The following is a 19,330-nucleotide window of genomic DNA, read 5'->3' on the forward strand; positions in this document are numbered from 1 at the left end:
TTCATGAACTTGCCCTTTCTACAACATAAAGAGATTCATAGTTTTTTTCTCTGCATACCCAAGATCCAATTCAAGATAGTTTGGTATTTTCTTATTTCTTACTTCACATCTTATCAATTTCATGTCAACATCCCAAATTATTATAAAAAATAAATTTAGTCTACAGTAACAGTGCCTGTGTCATTTAATTAATTCTATTTCCAAATAATTGTAAAAAGTGACTATTATAACCACTGTTGGCAAATGCATATAATGTTCATTGAGTATTTTTGCCCTCAAAAGTGGAGCAGATAATTACTTTGGGGGTGGGGGGTGGGGGGGGGGGGTTATGGATCAAATTAGAATGACACGATAGTATGACAACATGGAAAATAAATTGTATCATTTTCTGGTTACGTAAAGACAGGAAGATGATGTCTGTTTTATTTGCTGACCATACTAAATTTATGGCCCCAATCAAAGATTTGCTTTTATACCTATACAGTGTACTCTGTACTTTGACCTGATAAAATTCAAGGACACAAAATATCTCCTGAACAATATCCGGCTAGCTGCACAACCACCATCTTAAGCTCAAGACAAACTTTTAAAACATCGACACAAATTTTCATCGGTCTTTAGGCTAAAATAACACACATTAAAAAAAATCATGTTAAATTTATGGTTTTTAAAAAAATGCAGCGATATAAAGTTATTATCAATACATCAATACATGTGGCACAATAGATATCCACACGTTGAATCAGTGTTCATTGCCTGACCATTAAACATTCTTAAGAGACAGTGTAACACAAAAGATCCTATAATATAAATTACTGCTAACAAAAATAAGAATAAACAAACTATTTAAATAAAATAATCGTATGTGATAATGTGCTACACAGGGACTTCTAGGAATGTACTTTTACTGTATTCCATTGAAAATTGGTAATTCATTGTTCTTCTGCAAAATGGCATATTAACCAGTTAACAGTTTTTACTGTAGTATTTTTTTTCTGTAAAATCAATTACAGTTTACAAATATTATATCACAATATCTTGAATGTTTAAAGATGAAAATTTGAACATTTCGACCAAATTATGTTTTTATTCATTTCTGCCTGATGAAGAATTGTCTGAATGTTGCACCATTCAAAAGGACATGTGTGACCTTGTGTCCTGCACCTGTACCTTGCTCCTGAGCACACTATTTCTGTTTATTTTTTATGGCCTGTGTAGACTACACCTAGTTACTTGTTATATGCGACATTTTTATGCAAGTTTATCATGAACCGTGTTCTATTGGGTATGATTGGTGACAATACTAAAGTCCTATTTTATCTCTTCAAAGTTTTTAAAAAGTACTTTATTGCTTCTGTGCTTATTTGCCATTGACATATCGCATAAACTATTGGAGCATTATTCAGAACCCTGATGAAATGGTTCTATATCAAATGCTAGGTTTGTTTGTTCATATCTCCAGTGATCGTGGAAATAAAAGTAGTTCTGGACTCTGGATTGTGAAAATACTTTTACTGATTAATCTTTTAACCACACAGCTGTCCACAAACCTTGACATATTTTTTTGTGAGGTCAGAACATTTTTATGAAGACAAAATATTACCTGAGTGGTCAGTTAAAGATTATTCAGGTTAGTTAAAAAACAGCTCACATTGCCTCCATATTATATTTAATGGTTAGGGGAGTTTGTAACAACACTTATTCCTCCAATCAGCGATAAGCTAGGACTTCTATCATTTCATTAATTACACACATCCTCCCTGATCTTACGAATGGTTGTCAAGGCTGTGAATATGAGTTTATAAAGAATATACTGATTTTGAGATAAGAATGTAAATTCTTTTGACTAAAACGATATTTTATTTAGTACTTATTATTATTTAGTACAGTCTAGCTCAAAAATTTAGTGAGTTACAGATGCTGAAATAAAAAGAGTTACAACCACTAATCTATAATAGAGAACAGTGGTTACAACCATACCAGGTCTCGCCATGTCGTAATACTGTAACTACATGATGACAACAGGTGATGCTCTTCTTGAAGCTCAGATTTATGTGTTTCCATGGCAACACTATCAACACCCACACAGAGAGTGCAGCGGTCATGTAGTAGTAACAAGTCAAAGCTCTCAGAAAATTCCCAGTTTACAAGTTCTAATTATGCATTCTGCAATGACTTTAATGCTTTTTACCAGTTGCAATCTTGTAATAATGACATGGCATGAAAGTACCTATAGGCTAGATAAAACAGATGGAAATTGATTTAGAAATTGATTTAGATCTGCGCAGAGATTGTGTTTTACTCGTTGAGGCTTATAACCAATTACACACGTTTCTGTTAAGCTTATGAATTCAATAAGCTCAATAAAATCAGATGTGTATCCATTTAGTGCTGAAAACGCCAGTTTTGTTGAGTGCACCCACTTAGTGACTGAAATCTGCCAGCTCAAGACTTTATTTTGCATTTTCAGTGATTATAACAGTAGTTTTGGTGTGTGTGGCCAGAATATGACATGCCGTCTCTCCAAAACTTAAACAAAAACACAAAAACAAAGTTTTTATATATTAATCAACATTAATAATCAATATCAAAAGCAGTAATAGACAATAATATTTTTGTCATAATATTGCAGACTTCCTGTTTTTAAATTTATTTGACATTATAGACAACAATTACAATTAATAATGTAATGATAAAAGCCTTCCCATACCAAAGTAAAAAATTTCCCTGGAAATCAATTCCATCCAAAATTAATTGCCTTTTTTGTGTGTTATCTGCCTCAAACTTTATATATAATATTCCCATATCAATCAGTTTGAGGTTCTGCTTGCTTTGACATATATACTTATTATTTCTAAACTGTGTAAAATTAGTTTATGGGTGTTACAATCTACCACATTGTATTTAAAATTATAGGTCAACAACTCACCAAAATCAAGAGAGCTTCCCACCAGGGGGAGCTCTAGAGCAGCTTCCTGAGTGTCATTAAAAAAATACTGTTGCTGAGAAATGTATGAGTGGGTCAGAGTGAGAATAAGTGAGCAAAACTATAGTGGTTTCTTTATTTTGACCATATTTAAAGGAACTTTTCGGCCAAAAAAAAATTGCAAAAGAAAAGGTTTTTCAACCTCAAGCCACCCAAGATGTAGATTAGTTTATTTCTTCAATTGGAGCAGATTCAGAGAAATTGAGCATTATATCACTTGCTCAACAATGGATCCTCTGCGGTGAATGGGTACCATCAAAATGAGGAAATTTCTCTTTTTCATAGGAGTAAGCAATATTAAGGAAACAATGGTTTGAAGATAAAAACAACTTCATGATGAATTTGTTCATTACAGAAAAGTGGCTTTTCACTACACCATATGTTCATTGATGGACTGTCGAGTGGATTATTTGTGGGATATTGTTTTCATCAGCTGTTTGAACTCTCAATCTGACCCATTTACTGCAGATGATCCAATTGTGAGCAAGTGTTCTATAATGCTGCATATATCAAAATGCATTTTGAAGAAAAAACATACTCATCTACAAATTGGTAAGTTCATTTTCAGCAAATGTTCATTCTGAGGGGACCATTTTTTTACAATTCTGCATATCAGCTCTCTATGTTTGCCTGCCTAATTTTCATTTCACCTGGAGCACGACTAAGAACCTTGTATTATTACTAATACCAGTTATAATTTTTAATCTCAATTAGAACACATCCAGTGCATGCATGTTTGCACAGCTAGGAGGTAATTCCATGCATTCTGCACAATTTTCGTGTAAAAGCAACTTCTTATTGCTGCTAGAAAATAATTTCTCTACTGACTAAATATGTTGTCTTCCGGCTACAATGGCTTAACTCAGGGCTTCTAAACTCTGGCCTGCAAGATAAATTTTCCTGTGTTCATCTCCAACCCTTATCAAACACACCTTAACAAGCTAATCAAGGTCTTTAGGAACACTAGCAAGTTACAGTCAGGTGAGTTTGGTCAAGGTTGGAGCTGAACTCTACAGGAAAATGGATCTTGCTGGCCAGAGTTGAGAACCCTGGCTTAAATTTTGACGTAACATTTGAGTATCTTTGCAAGCATAATCAGCATTTTCTCTTGAAATTTCTGAAACTTAAAGCAGTGAATTTTGAGGCCAGAATTATTAGGGGTACAATGAATGAGGGATTGAGAGAGGGAGAGATTAATGTGTCCATGCAATCACCAGTAGGCCAGCAATCAGATAATAGGTTGAACTCCGCAAACAGATGCTTTTAACTGCCCTTATTGATTGCTCTGACAAGGCTCCTTTTTTTCTATCCACCATCTCTGCGTTTTTCTGTCTGCAATATTTTCACTCTCTTTTTGGCTTGGATTTACATGGATGCTATGGCTGGTGCTGATTTGGCAGGAATCACATAATGCAGAACCAACAGAGAGGAAGATGGATTTACACTGTAGTAACATTTAAAATGGTGCACTTTAATTCTCCGTTTAAAGACTAGACTGAGCTCTGGGATAAAAGTACAATAATAGAATTGGAGATGGCCACTTATCAATTTACCGAGTTTTTATTCAATATAATTGTCATCATACATATACATTTTTTTATAGGAATGCACTGAGTGAGTGATGTCTCCCATACTTTTAACACTACACTGGCCCCAATGCTAAGATGGACTGACTTTACATATGCTGACTAACAAGTTTATAGAACTATGCATATTGCCAGCAGCACTGATCTCCACAAGAGATTTACACCAACAAGCGGGAAAAAAAATCTAAGATAATTTATGATCTGCATTCTGTAAGTGTTCTGCTCTCCTAGCTCAGCAGTAGACCCAAAAGAAATCTGCTGACCTTTTCTGTTATGATTCTTGCGCTAAATCTGTGGTATTAAAAATTAACCAAAACACCTTATGTGTGGTTAAATCATTAATCCAATTCATCAACATGTTCATTAAACATACAAGCAATGGGAATGGTGTACAAAAATAAGTGCTTCAATTCTGTGGATATTTGTAGTGCTTTCTGCTGAGCTTCATGTGAGCAGATTCTGTTTGAGCCTGGTCAGTGGTCTTTAGCAATGGAAGTGAGGAGGAATAAAGGAATGTAGATGATTGTGTAAAGTCACGATTGTGTAGAGTGTAATCTCAGCCATTTCCATCTTACATCTGCAAGGCAAGGTAGATGATAATAGATGTGATTGAGGGGGTTGAGGAAAAGAATTCAGCTCTATTGAAACAGAAACCATAAACTTCAGTACATGATGAGAATTAAAAATATATTTTTAAAGAAGTTGTGATGGGTCTTTTATTACGGTATTTTAGAGAGAAAAAAAATCGTATTTTAAATCCCACAAATAGCCTAAGCCATGCGGCATGCATTGCATACTGTGGATACATTTAAACGGCAGAACAAAACAAAAAAATACAGTGGACCTTTCCTGACAAGTGCACTTAATGCTGACGACTGCACAAACGACGCACCCTATATATACTACACTGTAGAACCGGGTGGGTGAGAACGAAAATCAGTTCATCATCTCGCGAGAACTCCACAGTTTGTTTGTTTGTTTTTTGTCGATACGCTTGTCTCCCCCTACCGACATATTAGTGCAGTACGCCTCTTCTCTTAGTTCCGTCAGAGGCTTGATCCAGCGTTAAAATCAGACTGGCGAGATTATAATTCACTCTCTTCACGCTACCCCCAGCCCAGCTGTCCAGGTTTTGGTTATAGCCCTACGACACGGTAACCGTTCTGGCTTTCTTCATTCAAGGACAGGCAGAGTGGAAGAGTCCGGGCAAGAGGCGCTGAAGCAAAGCCGGCTTGTGAACTGGAATCGCCAGGTACAATTTAGTTATCTTTGCGGATTCTGTGAGGTTTTACTCTGGCATTTCATAGGTTCTTCATCTGACAGGTAACTCAGGCAACACTGTGAATAAATAAAAAATATATAAAGAAGATGAGATCAGAATGCGTGAATTTGGCGTCAGTGTTGGAGCGCATCTACTCGGGGCATATTTACATCTCGTTTCATGTTGCATATTTATAGTATGTTGTTGTAATACAGTCGTGAATACTTAATTAATACTATTTGTAGCGTTTTAAACTAGGAGTGTAATAAACATGAATGGATTTGATGATTGCAGTCATTTTGCAGGCCAAAGCGATTATTGTAATATTAATCACTGCTTTCATTTTCTATTAATTATAGTTCGCTAAATATGTCTAAAGCTAGGAACATGACAACGGTTTAAAATATGCGCTTTGTGAACAAATGTGTATAAACAAGTATGCAAAAACGAATAACATTGAGAGTGTTCGATGCTCGTGCCTTTAATGGTCATTTTTGACGAGCAAAAGAATGGATGTAATAAGACGTGCTGGAGAAATACACAGGCGCGCGCATAATCGGAGGCCCTAGTTCCTTAAAATTAAGGCTTGTTTACGTTCAGCAGCTGTATTCTTGTAACCTTCCCGTCTCCTTTGATTTTTCTGGTACGTAACGCTCAAATTGCGTGCGTGTCTGAGATATATTTATTGAAGTTCATTGCAAAGCACGTTGAAGTATAGCCTAAAATGTTGTCGGATTTCCCTATCATAGTCTTCATGTCATATTTAACCAGATTAATGAGTTCATTGTGTTTTTATATTACGGGTAACGTTATTTTTATTTTGTTTCTTTATTGTAACTTCATGGGTCGTTCCCGTTATAGCTGTATTAGAGATAATGCTATATATGCTGTATATTGCATATATAGTGTCTTAATATTTTTAACTAAATATTATCCTGCGGATTTGTAAAGATGTAAGACATTAGTTTTCCAGTATCAAAATTATGTAAATAAAGGGTGGGATTTTAAATAATCCTCTTAAGTTGGTTTGACTTTATATATATATATATATATATATATATATATATATATATATATATATATATATATATATACTATAAATTATTTAGAAACACTCCAGGTGTTTCCTTTTTCTACTTAAAACGTTTCAAACAAAACATTGTTTTCTTGGAAATATTCTTATTTATTTTTTTCTGTATGTGTCCTTGTTATCACTTAACATCTTTTTAGTCTTTTGCTGTTTCCCTTTAACTATCAAAAGCATGAGATGACATCATCCTCCAGGCACAGTGTCAAACTTAAGCCCCTCACTGAGAAATTATTTAACTGTACCTTTTTTATGTCCATACTCCTGTTAATTTTCTTGCCATTGTGTAAAAAATTAAGCTAGGCCTATAATTTAATAAAAATGTAAGTGTCTCTTACTGAGGGTTTTCTTAAACTTGACCAGATCCTGTTTCTGAAAGTCTGTTTGATATATTTACATTACAACACAGGCATGTTGATTTAAGTTTGAGAGTTCAAAATATACCGCATAACAAGAATGACCCACTCAGTCTCACAATAACAGAGACTTCTGACTCAGATGTTGATGCAGTTATAAGCATTTTGACTTCAGAAGATGTGCTCCACTGGGAAAAGTTAATTATAGTTGTACAACTGCGGCAGAGAAGAGTGATTAGCATTAACATTCTATTGAAGCATGCAAAATACCTCATCAACTGGGGGATTGTTTGAAACCTTAAAATATTGTAATTGTTATAATTGCATCACTACAGTTGGACAGCATGAGCACAAGTGTGGTTGTGTTGGCACGTGTTCGCTACTGAACACTCTCTCATGAAATATTAGACGGACAGACCACGAAATGGAAAATTCCATCAATCTCAGTGGCGCTCATCAAACTGTCAGTTTTGATATGTTTTGGCCTGTTGGTCATGTCACGCTATGGGTACCAAGAAATGACAGCATGGATAGAACATCATTTAGGTTTGCTGGTAGTATTAATTCGGTTCAAATCTTTGCTTCCATTGTGAAGTAGAAATTCTGACTGATCTAGGCCTTTCAAGAAGTCACGTTTACTCTATTCTGTGCTTTCTGAGATTTTTGGACCTACTTGTGGTAATTACAAATTTAAGAGTTTATTGGTTTGCAAATAGAGATTGAGGATTTAAAGGGCTAATCCACCCCTTCACTAACACAAAACTAGTCTTAGAGATGGAAACAATTGTGAAACCAAGTACAGACTGACTGTACACATAAGATTTCGGATGCAATGGGTAATGCAGGCTCTTAATTTTCATGGCAATAGAGATAGATTAAGGTTTGCTTGCAATGATTGTGACAAATGTTTTATGGTTTAGCAATAATGTTTCCCATTAAATTGAAAAGGACTGACTATCATCCTACCCTTACAGGAGGAAAGCATTGTGGAAAGTTAGAGAGAGAAGGCTGTGTGTTTATTGACATGATGGTGTGCACAACAATGTAATCCCAAACTGAAAACACCCCCCCCCCCCAGTGAACTTCATACATGGATTCTAGAATCTAATTTGAGTCCAGCCTGCCTCTCCCCCTCTGCCTATCCCCAATTCTTCGCTTAAAGCTACCCTTGCCCCCCATTTCCGACATGCAGCTGTCTTTTAAGATATTAATAAATCCATTGAGACGATGTGACTGATGAATTTCATTGCAGTCCCCCAAGCCTCTTTTTACTATTGAGTCCAATTATCTTGCTTGTTATTTTAAGATCGGTTTCTCTGAAACTGCCAACAGATTATTTAATAAGCGATCTTGTTGAAGCATTTGGCACCAATTTCTTATTAGAGGGGTCATATGATCCGATTTCAAAATTTTCTTTCTCTTTGGAGTGTTACTAGCTCTTGATGAATAAAGAAGATCTGTGAAGTTGCAAAGACTAAAATCTCAAATCCAAAGAGATATTCTTTTATAAAAGTTAACACTCATCTACGCCCCCCTGAAACGGCTCGTTTTAACATACCTCCAACATATCTACGTCAGTATGTGGGACGATTTGCATAACGCACACAGATGTTCATGCAAAGAAAAAAACCATTCCTTTTATTCTCATTGTAGTATTGTTGTTGCCTCTGCTCATTCAAGCCAGCCACCGCTCACTAGGCCTCCTTCCTCTGCTCACTCACCAGCGAAAATACTTTGTTTTTGCCTTCCAAAAGAAAACATAACTAAAAATCATGTTTAGATGATGGTTATAATGGGTTTTATGCACACCTTGCTTTTCAGAGCGATGAGCCTTTTGAGAAATAGACACGTTTCAGAAGGCAGGGCATAGATGGGAAACAATAATGTACAGTGTGTGGTAAATAATGTGTTTTTTTAACCTTAAACTGCATAAACACATTTCATTACACCAAATGCATAAAATAATGTTCTTTTTAGCAGCATCATATGACCCCTTTAAGATATCCATGGATGGTGCCTTTGAGAGCCTGTATTTCCATTTTCCAGAGCAAATATTACAATATTTGTGAACTGTTCTTTAATATATTGAATGGACAAAAAGTAAACTTATGAAAATATATTTTGTTATACACAGAAGTAATGTCATGCAAGCTTTTCAACTGTCTCTTTGATTGTGTAATGGTTGGATTGCCAAGATCACTTAAGTGATGCTTTGTGTAGCATACACATGGACATTGGATGGACAGAGTGGCAGATGGACTGATAGAGAGAAGTGACACCCACAAAAATAGAACCCCGCACAGTCAAAGGAGCCAGGGGGAACAGAAATAGCCTCGTTTAAACAGACACTCACACAGCTGCAGTCAAATTCATGTGCTCCTATCCCTAACTGTGCCCCAAGAACTAATCCAGTCAGCATAGCAACCATGCAACATGTAAAACACAAACCTCCATCTCACAGGTGTATTTGTGAGTTTTAGAAAGTGAGCATTATCCTAGCTACAGCGGAGTTTCTCTATGCATCAGTCCTTTTTTGGTTGGTCACACCGTTATATGCTGTTTGGCCTTGAAATCCGTGTCATTATTCTTTCAGTCACACTAGGCTCCGAGCATGCAAAATAACTTTTTAAGTATACATGCTTAGGAATTAAATTTAATGGATCACAAATCTTGTGTTGTTGCCTCAGTTTTTCATCTTGTGCCTTTCATTTACAGGTCATACTGAGCTTGGCTCAGAACAGTGAGATCATCGTAGTTTCCCAACCAACAAAATAAAAGACACCATGAAGACCTCAGACGTTTTCCTTATGCCTGCTGTGCTCCTCATGTTACTCTTCCACTGCTGTCATGCACAGAGTGAATCCGACCTCATAGTAGGAACACGGTTGGGCCGTGTGCAGGGTGTACGCTTGCCTGTTCCAGACCGGAGTCATGTGATCGCTTTCTTGGGGATCCCATATGCTGAACCTCCTATTGGGAAGAGACGTTTCAAGAAGGCAGAACCCAAAAAACCCTGGAATGGAATCTTCGAGGCTAAAGACTACCCAAATGCCTGTTATCAGTTTATAGACACCTCTTACCCAGGCTTTCAAGGTAGCGAGATGTGGAACCCCAACAGAATGATGAGTGAGGACTGTCTTTACCTTAATGTGTGGGTACCTCCTACCCCTAGGCCGCAGAACCTTGCAGTAATGGTCTGGATATATGGTGGTGGCTTCTATAGTGGTTCCTCCTCTTTAGATGTCTATGACGGACGGTACTTGGCTTACTCCGAAAAGGTAGTGGTTGTGTCTATGAACTATCGTGTTGGAGCTTTTGGATTCCTTGCCCTCAATGGCTCATCAGAAGCACCAGGAAATGTGGGTCTCCTTGACCAGAGGTTGGCCCTCCAGTGGGTCCAAGAAAACATCCACTTCTTCGGCGGGAACCCAAAACAGGTCACCATTTTTGGAGAAAGTGCTGGGGGAGCATCAGTCGGCATGCATGTTCTGTCACCAGACAGCCGCCCATTCTTCACTCGTGCCATAATGCAGAGCGGTGTTCCTAATACCCCTTGGGCGACTGTTAGCTTTAATGAGGCCCGTCGGAGGGCCACCTTGCTGAGCAAACTTGTTGGCTGCAGTGAAGGTAATGATACTGAGTTGGTTGACTGCCTAAGGAACAAACATCCACAGGAACTAATTGATCAGGAGTGGCAAGTGCTCCCCTATAGCAGCCTGTTCCGCTTTTCCTTTGTGCCTGTCATAGATGGTGTTTTCCTTCCTGACACCCCAGAAGCCATGATTAACTCTGGTAACTTCAAATACACTCAGATCTTGTTGGGTGTAAATCAGGATGAGGGATCTTACTTCTTGCTGTATGGTGCACCGGGATTCAGTAAAGACAATGAAAGTTTGATATCTCGAGAAGACTTTCTTGAAGGTGTGAAGATGGGTGTTCCTCATGCTAATGAGATTGGCTTGGAGGCAGTTATACTTCAGTACACTGACTGGATGGATGAGAACAACCCCCAAAAGAATCGAGATGCAATGGACGACATTGTAGGAGATCAAAATGTCATCTGTCCTCTACAGCACTTTGCAAGATCATATGCTCAGCACTCTAACCCCCATAATGCCGCTCCAGGGACACTAGGCTGGGGGAACTCAGGACCAACAAGTTACAATGATGACAATGCACATGGTAAGGCCATTATAATGGTCAACAGTTAAACAACAGTTAATAAACGTGCTGACAGATGTCAGCATGAAATCCAAGACCACTAGGATGAAGTGCGTATCTTTAATGCAAAATAGTTCAAGGCCAGTTTTCTCAAACTGCACTGCCCTTTTTTCAATTCAGTTCAGTTCTTTTTGTCCTTAGGTGCTGTGTACCTTTACCTGTTTGACCATCGAGCCTCGAACTTGGCCTGGCCTGAGTGGATGGGAGTAATCCATGGTTATGAGATTGAGTTTGTGTTTGGCCTGCCATTAGAAAAACGACTCAATTACACAGCAGAAGAAGAGAAACTCAGTCGACGAATTATGAGATACTGGGCTAATTTTGCCCGCACCGGGTAAGGGAAATAGCAAATGAGTCAGGTGCACATGAAAGATTAGTCATATTGCTTTTTTCAGATAAAGGTTCAATTTATCTATTAGTTATGGAATGATATAGTTTTGCCTGGAAGGTAACTAACTCCATGTCTTTTTTTTTTGTCTGCATGAAGTAATCCCAACATTAACACTGATGGCAACATGGACAGTCGGAAACGGTGGCCTCAGTATACTGCTACTGACCAAAAGTTTGTGGGCTTGAATACAGAGCAACTGAAGGTGCACAAGGGTCTAAGAACACAGGTTTGTGCTCTGTGGAACCGTTTCCTGCCTCGTCTGCTTAACATCACAGGTAATGAACCCAATCAGTAAATTCCACCATCATGAAAATAGATTTTCTTATATTTATCAACATGGACATAGAGGAAGTACAGAATTTTTTTTAGAATTTAGTCTGAAGGGGAGAATTGTTTTGTATATGGGTCAGTGGAATTTAAGGATGTTTAGGAGAGGGAGTCTACACAACAGAAGTAAGATTAAATAATCTTACAAAGATAATATTTTGGGTTCTGCTTATATGCTCAATATTCCTCTACCTCATTTCTTTCTTTAAAATAACTGAAATAACTAAAAAAGTAGTAAATTATGCTTTTCAGAAATTAAAAGTGAGAATGTTTAGATATTTTTTTTTTTTAGGATTATATTTTGTATTATTATTCTAAATGATGTTATTGTTGTTGTTATGATTTGGTTTTTCATGTCCTTCTGTGGGCAAATCAGGTTCAAAGAACATACAGCAATAGCCATAATATAAACCATTTGTTGTTTCTCAAGGAAATGCCTTGTCTGTGCAAATGTATAATTTGTGCTCCAAATCTAAACAAATGTCCTTTGCCAACTATTACACTGGAAGTGAACCAGAATATGAAGCAATTAAAAACTTGTTATTTTAGGTGGAGCCTGGGAGAGTTGTACAGGCGTGCCTATAATGACTTCAAATCATAGATTTCAAAATGAACTCTTCTCTGGGGGCTGTTGGCAATTGCTTTGTTAAATGGGTGGGAATTTTATTGTGATGTAGTACTGCTGAGTAGTTTTAATAGATTACTTAATTTTTACAGCTCTTTGTATAGAAATGTTCCTATTTTCTGCCTTTCTTAAATTCATCCTTCCCCTTCAACTTTTTTTTTTTGTCTTGCCTTTCTCTCAAACGTCATGTTGTTGTCTTTCTCTTATTTATTTTCATATTTCTTTCCTAGACAACATTGATGATGTTGAGCAACAGTGGAAAGTGGAATTCCATCGCTGGAGCTCTTACATGATGCACTGGAAGAGCCAGTTCGACCATTACAGCAAGCAGGAGCGCTGCACAGACCTCTAGATAAATCTGACATAAACTGATGACCATAACCCTTAATAGTCTCTTTTCAGAAGGGCAAAGGTTGCCAAAGCTTTTTCGCTGATAGCCGTCTCAGAGTAGGCATGAGAATGAATTTGTGAATGTTGCACTTTTGTTCCTCCCTGTGTAGGATATTATTCTTATCAATCAATGATATTATGTGACAATATACAAGTTGTATCTTCCAATATATAAGAAGCAGAGGTGAATTCAGGCTGCTATTAGAGATTATAAAGCGCTACGGTCATCAAAATGTATGTATCGGGGGAAAAAAATGTTATAGTTATATTACCTCTAAATAGTGAGAGTGCATGTCTGTTCCACTGGAACCTAGAAACCCTCATTCACACTGGTCCTCAGGATCTCACTTTTTTATTATAATCATTATTTTTTTGTTTTTTTATCCTGTTCTCTTATAGGCATACATTTATAAAGGCTGCTTCACAGTACATTTATCTCCACTCAGTATCTACCAAATCTAGTCAGTATTTTATGTGTTAGTTTATCCCATTTAACGTGAACTTGTCTGCTGTCTCTGCTTTCTGACTGTGGTCCAACTCAATATACTAATACTTAATGCAAGAATCAGGAGCCATTCAATTTCATGTATGCTTTCTACTTGTACTGAATTGTTTCTGTGTGGGCAAGTCTGTGTGTGTTAATGTACTAATATTTAAATCCTATTTTATACTTTGATTGCTACTTACATTGCATGCATTATAATGCCTGCAGCATGACTCTTCTTATGTGTATGTATGAGAGAGAGAAAGTCTTTGTTCACCATATACCAACTAGAAAGGTCGATATGAGTGTGGAATACTGCTAGTGAATTCACCTCTTCTTAGTTCAAATTTCATAAGGGCATTGTATATTTGAGTGTTTTGACTTAGAGGAAGAGAGCTTCATAGGACTAATGTTGTCTGTGTGCCAAAGGGTCAATATCATTTGTCCCCCCTTGCTGTCTCCCTCTCTCGATGGGAAAGGCTTCTCATTACGATAATGGAGGGAGAGTAATTTACTTAGTGCTCATTTGAAATGACAGCCCGCTGTGTCAGCCATCTTAACTCCAGCCATACCTTCACCCGTTTGATGCAGTGGGAGGATGATGAAAGAAAACACAAGCAAAGGAAACCTATGAGGACAAACAAGAATACAGGGTTATAAAGCCACTCCTATCATGTTATATATTTATTGTAATATTTGGTGTATTTTTTTTAAGTAAATTATTTGCATGATTGCATCACGTATCAAAATAACTTATGTGGAGTGTTTTTAGTTAGCTTGAAAAAAAAAAGAGTAAATATTTTATTTTTGTGGATTTATTGAGAGTGTGGAATTGCATAAATATATTTGCATTTTGCCTGTGAATTTGGATCAAACATTATTTTGTATTTTACTGTGTGAATGTATCATGTTTAATCATTCTCTCATTTACATTCTCCCAATGTGCATATTCATGTTTATTATTAACATGCTAGTCTATCCCTAACTTCCTGTCAGCCTGTTTTACTAAATCTATCGTATTTGTCTAGAACCATTCATCTAGCATTTTGTGAACACTGTGGAAAGGATCTGAAATAGTGCTGTTAAGACAGCAGGTCTTCCAGCCCACAAAACGATTAGTTGGCACTAAGCATTTAACCTCTGAATATAACTGGAATAATATAAATTGGCTTTAAACAATGTAATTTAAGTGGAATTAATATATTGTACTAGCTAGACAAGTGTTACACTAGCAGAAGTGTTTAGGCACCACACAAATGACGGAAGGATTTCTACCAAGGGGTACCTACTCCCCCGGAACTCCCCCGGGCCCCAAGAACTCTAAATACAGCTGCATACAGTATGATTATGCATGTTTGTTTTTGGGCCTGAATGTCAGCTGCTTTTCCTTCCACTCCATGAAATCCCATTGTGAATGCCATAGACACCTCTTCCTCTGTATTATGTGCTTTAAAAATTGACTGTTATCCTCTCTGACAATATTAGTGCTTATGTCTGTTAAAAATATTACATATTTATGGCTATAAAAAAAAACATTATAATAGCCCAGATATAGCTATTGGTGTTAGCAATAACAAAATACACTTAAAATGATATTTTTTTGAATGCATTGATGATCATGTTATATCACTGACTTGACTGATAAAAACTGGTCATGAATTGACAGCAATGATCATGGGTGTTGTAACAGTCTATAAAATCAACCGTTTCTTCAAAGCAATATAGAGTGCCATATGCTATCTTATATATATATATATATATATATATATATATATATATATATATATATATATATATATATCAGTTTTTAATGTTATTGTTGTTTGTCAAATTTATCTAAATTTTAGTATGGCTTTATAGTTGTCCTAATTTAATACATTATGCAACCAAATTAGTTATCACATGTTGCCATTGAGGATACCTTCCTCTTAATTTCATTAGAAAGATAAAAATGTTATCTATAAATAGATTTTAATAGACTATATTGTAAATCCATATTATTGTACCCCAAATATATGTAGAACACTGCATATGACTAAACAAGCTTTAGGCATTTGTTGCACTTTGACAACATACATATAAAACTAATGATAGCAATCACTTTCTTTGTTCATTTGATTATTATAATTATTACTTTGGTACAGATATTGCCAGCTGTGTCAAATTAGTGCCAAACATGTATAGTGACAGCATCGTGCAAATCCTCCACATGGTGTTATTTGTCTTATTTGCCCTTTCTGGGCACCATGTCAGAAGCTTTCCGACGCAACCTCAATAAACAGTTATTGACTTAATTAAGGGAAAACTGATTGATTGTGTGGTTCTTTTCTCATTTAAAATACATCCGAACCACGGATCTATAATGAATCATTATAGAGCAGAGATTTGAACATGAATTCTAGTTGACGGTTTTGTGCACCAGAGGGCAGTACACGCCAATATACAGATTACACAATGTACAATATAAGCCGTCACTTCCTTTCATTATATTTTGTCGTTTCATCTTTAACATATATATGTGTGTGTGTGTGTGTGTGTGTGTTTGGGTGTGTGTGTAAACGCCATACAAAATAATAATAAAAGCAGTAATTTGAAGTTATATTTTATTTTTAAAAAGCGTCAATTTTAAAACTAGGTCTAAATGATGTTGACAAAAAGGTAAGATGTACGTGTATATGGATCAATGAAGAGAATTCCAACTGATCAACGCATGTGAAGTGTAACAGCGAATGAATTGCGCAGTTTCAACGCAGCTTTGAATGTACTGAATACTTCTTTGGTGTTGACCAATAACGACCGACGGCTATAATTTAGACCAATAAGCAGCATTGAATCACGGTGTCATCTTTATGGCGCACTTATGCTATCCGTTTAGTTAAGAATCCTTTTATTATTATTTTATAATGTAAATAGTTGAAGAATTTGCATCGCGGTAGTTTTGAGTCATTCATCGGTACATAGGTCAGCTAGCCGTCTCCTGACACTTCTAAAGCGCAGTCCTTGTTTTTCAGTAGTAACGCTACATCAAAACAATGACTTCAGCCTCTACCAAGGTAAATGTGTTGATAAAGATGGTCTCTAAAGCGAGATTAAATGTTTACCTTGATGGTATACATCCATGATAACTGTCTTCGTACTGGACATGTGTTTCTTATTTTGGTAATAAAGCTATTGGCTAGCATGCTAACTATCAACCTGTTTCAAAACATACAAGTTTTCTGATACGCTCTTTTCTTCAGTATTTATTTCTTCTTTTACGCATGTAACGTTAGGTCGGTGAGATCTTTTCTGCAGCTGGAGCTGCTTTCACCAAATTGGGAGAGCTAACCATGCAGCTGCATCCAGTGGCAGATATTAGTCCAGCAGGGTGAGCCACTGTCTGTTTACTCATGTGTTTTATAAAATACACACTGCGTCGGGCTTTTGGTATGATATAATTACATTTTCTTACAAGTCTAAAGTGTGTATATTACACACACACACTGGTGTACATCTTGTCCAGCCCCCCTCTTGGTAATGCATTATTGTAATTACGTGCAAAGTAAAAAAGTACATTGTACTTTTTTATTTATTTATTTATTTATTTTTTTTGCCATTTTCAAATATTTTCTAAATAAACCCCCTAATGTTACCAGCTTCTTGACTGTTTTGGCCTATAATATGATTCAATGTGTTAACAGTAAATTTGCAAATTATTGAGACATTTTCATGTAAACTCATTAACAGTATCTCATTTGTACTTGCAATTACTTCAGGATGTCATGGACAAGATAAAGTATTATTTTCAGTAAGATTATGGGCCTTGTAAATTCCAATGCTGTTTACAGGCAGAGCTAGGTGGATATACATAGAGCTTAAGATTACTTGAACACATTAAGCTTATCACTACAGAAAAAAAACAACAATATTAGAACATCTGTCTCCGATCCTTTGAATTTTACTGTGTTGGAGTCTGTAAATTTCAATAATGGTGTCTTCCTCAAGTGTAGGTGAAATTTTAACTTTAATGCTTTTTAATGCTGTTATAATACTTTAAATCTGGAAAGTAATGCAGGTTTGTTGATCACCATTGTTTATGTAAATTCCAAAAAAGCCTGAAGTTTTTTAAAAAGTTTTAATATTGTTAATATATTTATGTATTTTTTTATGTGCATGTTTGTAAAGCCATTAAAAGTAATTATTCATTATGTTGCTTGTCAGCATCTAATTAAACATTTCTTAAACATTAGGGCACAAATGAAAACAACAGTCAAGAGGAAGATTTATGAAGATAGTGGAGCTCCTTTATCCATGGACTCACCAAAGAAGAGTACCAAAAAGGTTCCGGTTTCTATGGCTCCCCCGGCCCCACCTAAAGTCATCTCTGTGCCAACCTCTCAGGTTGTGGTTACTGCGGGTTTACAGCGGCCAACCACAGGTCCATCTAGCATTAAGTCATCAAAGACGGCAGGTAAGCATTTCTCAATGCATTCATTTGTGTTGCATTTATTTTATCCTTGCAAAAAAAAAAAAAAAAAAAAAACATTACACTAAACCTCTACTGATTTAAACATTTTGAATGGTAAAATATATCTACTGCATTTATATAATTTTTCCTCAGATGTCACTCTCAGTGCACTGAATGACTCTGATGCCAACAGTGATCTGGTAGATATCGAGGGGTTGAGTGATACATCTAAAAAGCTAAATTTTGATCAAGGTAAGAAAAACTTCTCAATAATACGTTACTTTTCTCTTAATTTTGAACTAAATTACTTATACTCAGGTATGTATTTAAATGAATTAAATTGTGTCTTTTATTCAAGGTTTTCATTGTCTGCTATTTCTGTTGTTTTTTACCCTTGTTCCTAGTTCTTAAAGGGGAAAATAATATCTGTATTTATCTTTTTTTCAGCAGATAGTCTAAATCTCGACTCCAGTCTCATCATGAATTCCAGTGACTTGCCATTGTTATCCCGTTGAAATCTTCTGCAACAAACAATCAGGAAAATAAACTAAATGTGTCACTTCAGTGCGGGTTCAGGAAACTTCATTTTTTTTAAACTGGAGAAAACTGTCTTTTTTCCAGGAAAAGACTCATTTCGAGGTTAATAGTGAATCTAGGCAGATTTTATCAATATAGGACACAGTTTTGAAAGATGCTAGAAAATATTGCTAAATACATATTTCTGTTCTGGGTCCAAAATGCATAATTTTAAAATAAGTTACTGTAAAGACATTGTGTAAAAAGTTTTCCCAGTCATTATCAATAAAGAATTATGACCATTACTGTGTTTTTTTTTGGGGGGGGGGGGGGGCGGGGGGGGGGGGGGTTGGACAAAAACATTGAAATGCATTGAGTATCAAAGCTTTGCTTGGTACACTTTTTTTTAAAGGCGGGGTTTTTTTTCTTAAACATTTTTGTAAAATCTTTGTCTATTTACCAAATAATATTCTTTCTTTTTCTTCCACAAAAAAAAAAAAAAAAACTTTTAGATTTGGGTTTAACTCAAGATGATCTTCAGTCAGGTTTTGCTTGACACCTTTTAGAGCAGTGTGGCAGTTGCATCTTTCATTACACAAATGCAGCTTAAGCAAGTTGTTTTACTTTTACTTGAGGTGTTTTTATCAATAACG

General features: G+C 36.1%; 2 protein-coding genes across 3 annotated transcripts; both read left to right on the forward strand.

Moving 5' to 3' along the window:
- Positions 1–5,272: 5,272 nt before the first annotated feature.
- LOC113052066 (acetylcholinesterase) lies at positions 5,273–15,387 on the forward strand. The gene is made up of 5 exons (XM_026216350.1): positions 5,273–5,824; positions 9,992–11,458; positions 11,639–11,831; positions 11,985–12,163; positions 13,071–15,387. Exons 2-5 carry the CDS (start codon positions 10,060–10,062, stop codon positions 13,190–13,192), a joined length of 1,893 nt encoding a protein of 630 aa, XP_026072135.1. The 5' UTR covers positions 5,273–5,824; positions 9,992–10,059; the 3' UTR covers positions 13,193–15,387.
- Positions 15,388–16,509: 1,122 nt separating this feature from the next.
- Positions 16,510–18,982, forward strand: LOC113052067 (chromatin complexes subunit BAP18-like). 2 transcript variants are annotated; one of them, XM_026216352.1, is made up of 5 exons: positions 16,510–16,767; positions 16,987–17,081; positions 17,944–18,164; positions 18,315–18,413; positions 18,612–18,982. In XM_026216352.1, exons 1-5 carry the CDS (start codon positions 16,747–16,749, stop codon positions 18,674–18,676), a joined length of 501 nt encoding a protein of 166 aa, XP_026072137.1. In that variant the 5' UTR covers positions 16,510–16,746; the 3' UTR covers positions 18,677–18,982. The 2 variants fall into 2 exon arrangements, with proteins under 2 accessions (XP_026072137.1, XP_026072136.1); XM_026216351.1 differs by having other exon boundaries at positions 16,511–16,767; positions 18,609–18,982.
- The last annotated feature ends 348 nt before the right edge of the window (positions 18,983–19,330 follow it).

Source organism: Carassius auratus, chromosome 32 (assembly GCF_003368295.1).
Source record: "Carassius auratus strain Wakin chromosome 32, ASM336829v1, whole genome shotgun sequence".
Lineage (NCBI taxonomy): Eukaryota > Metazoa > Chordata > Actinopteri > Cypriniformes > Cyprinidae > Carassius > Carassius auratus.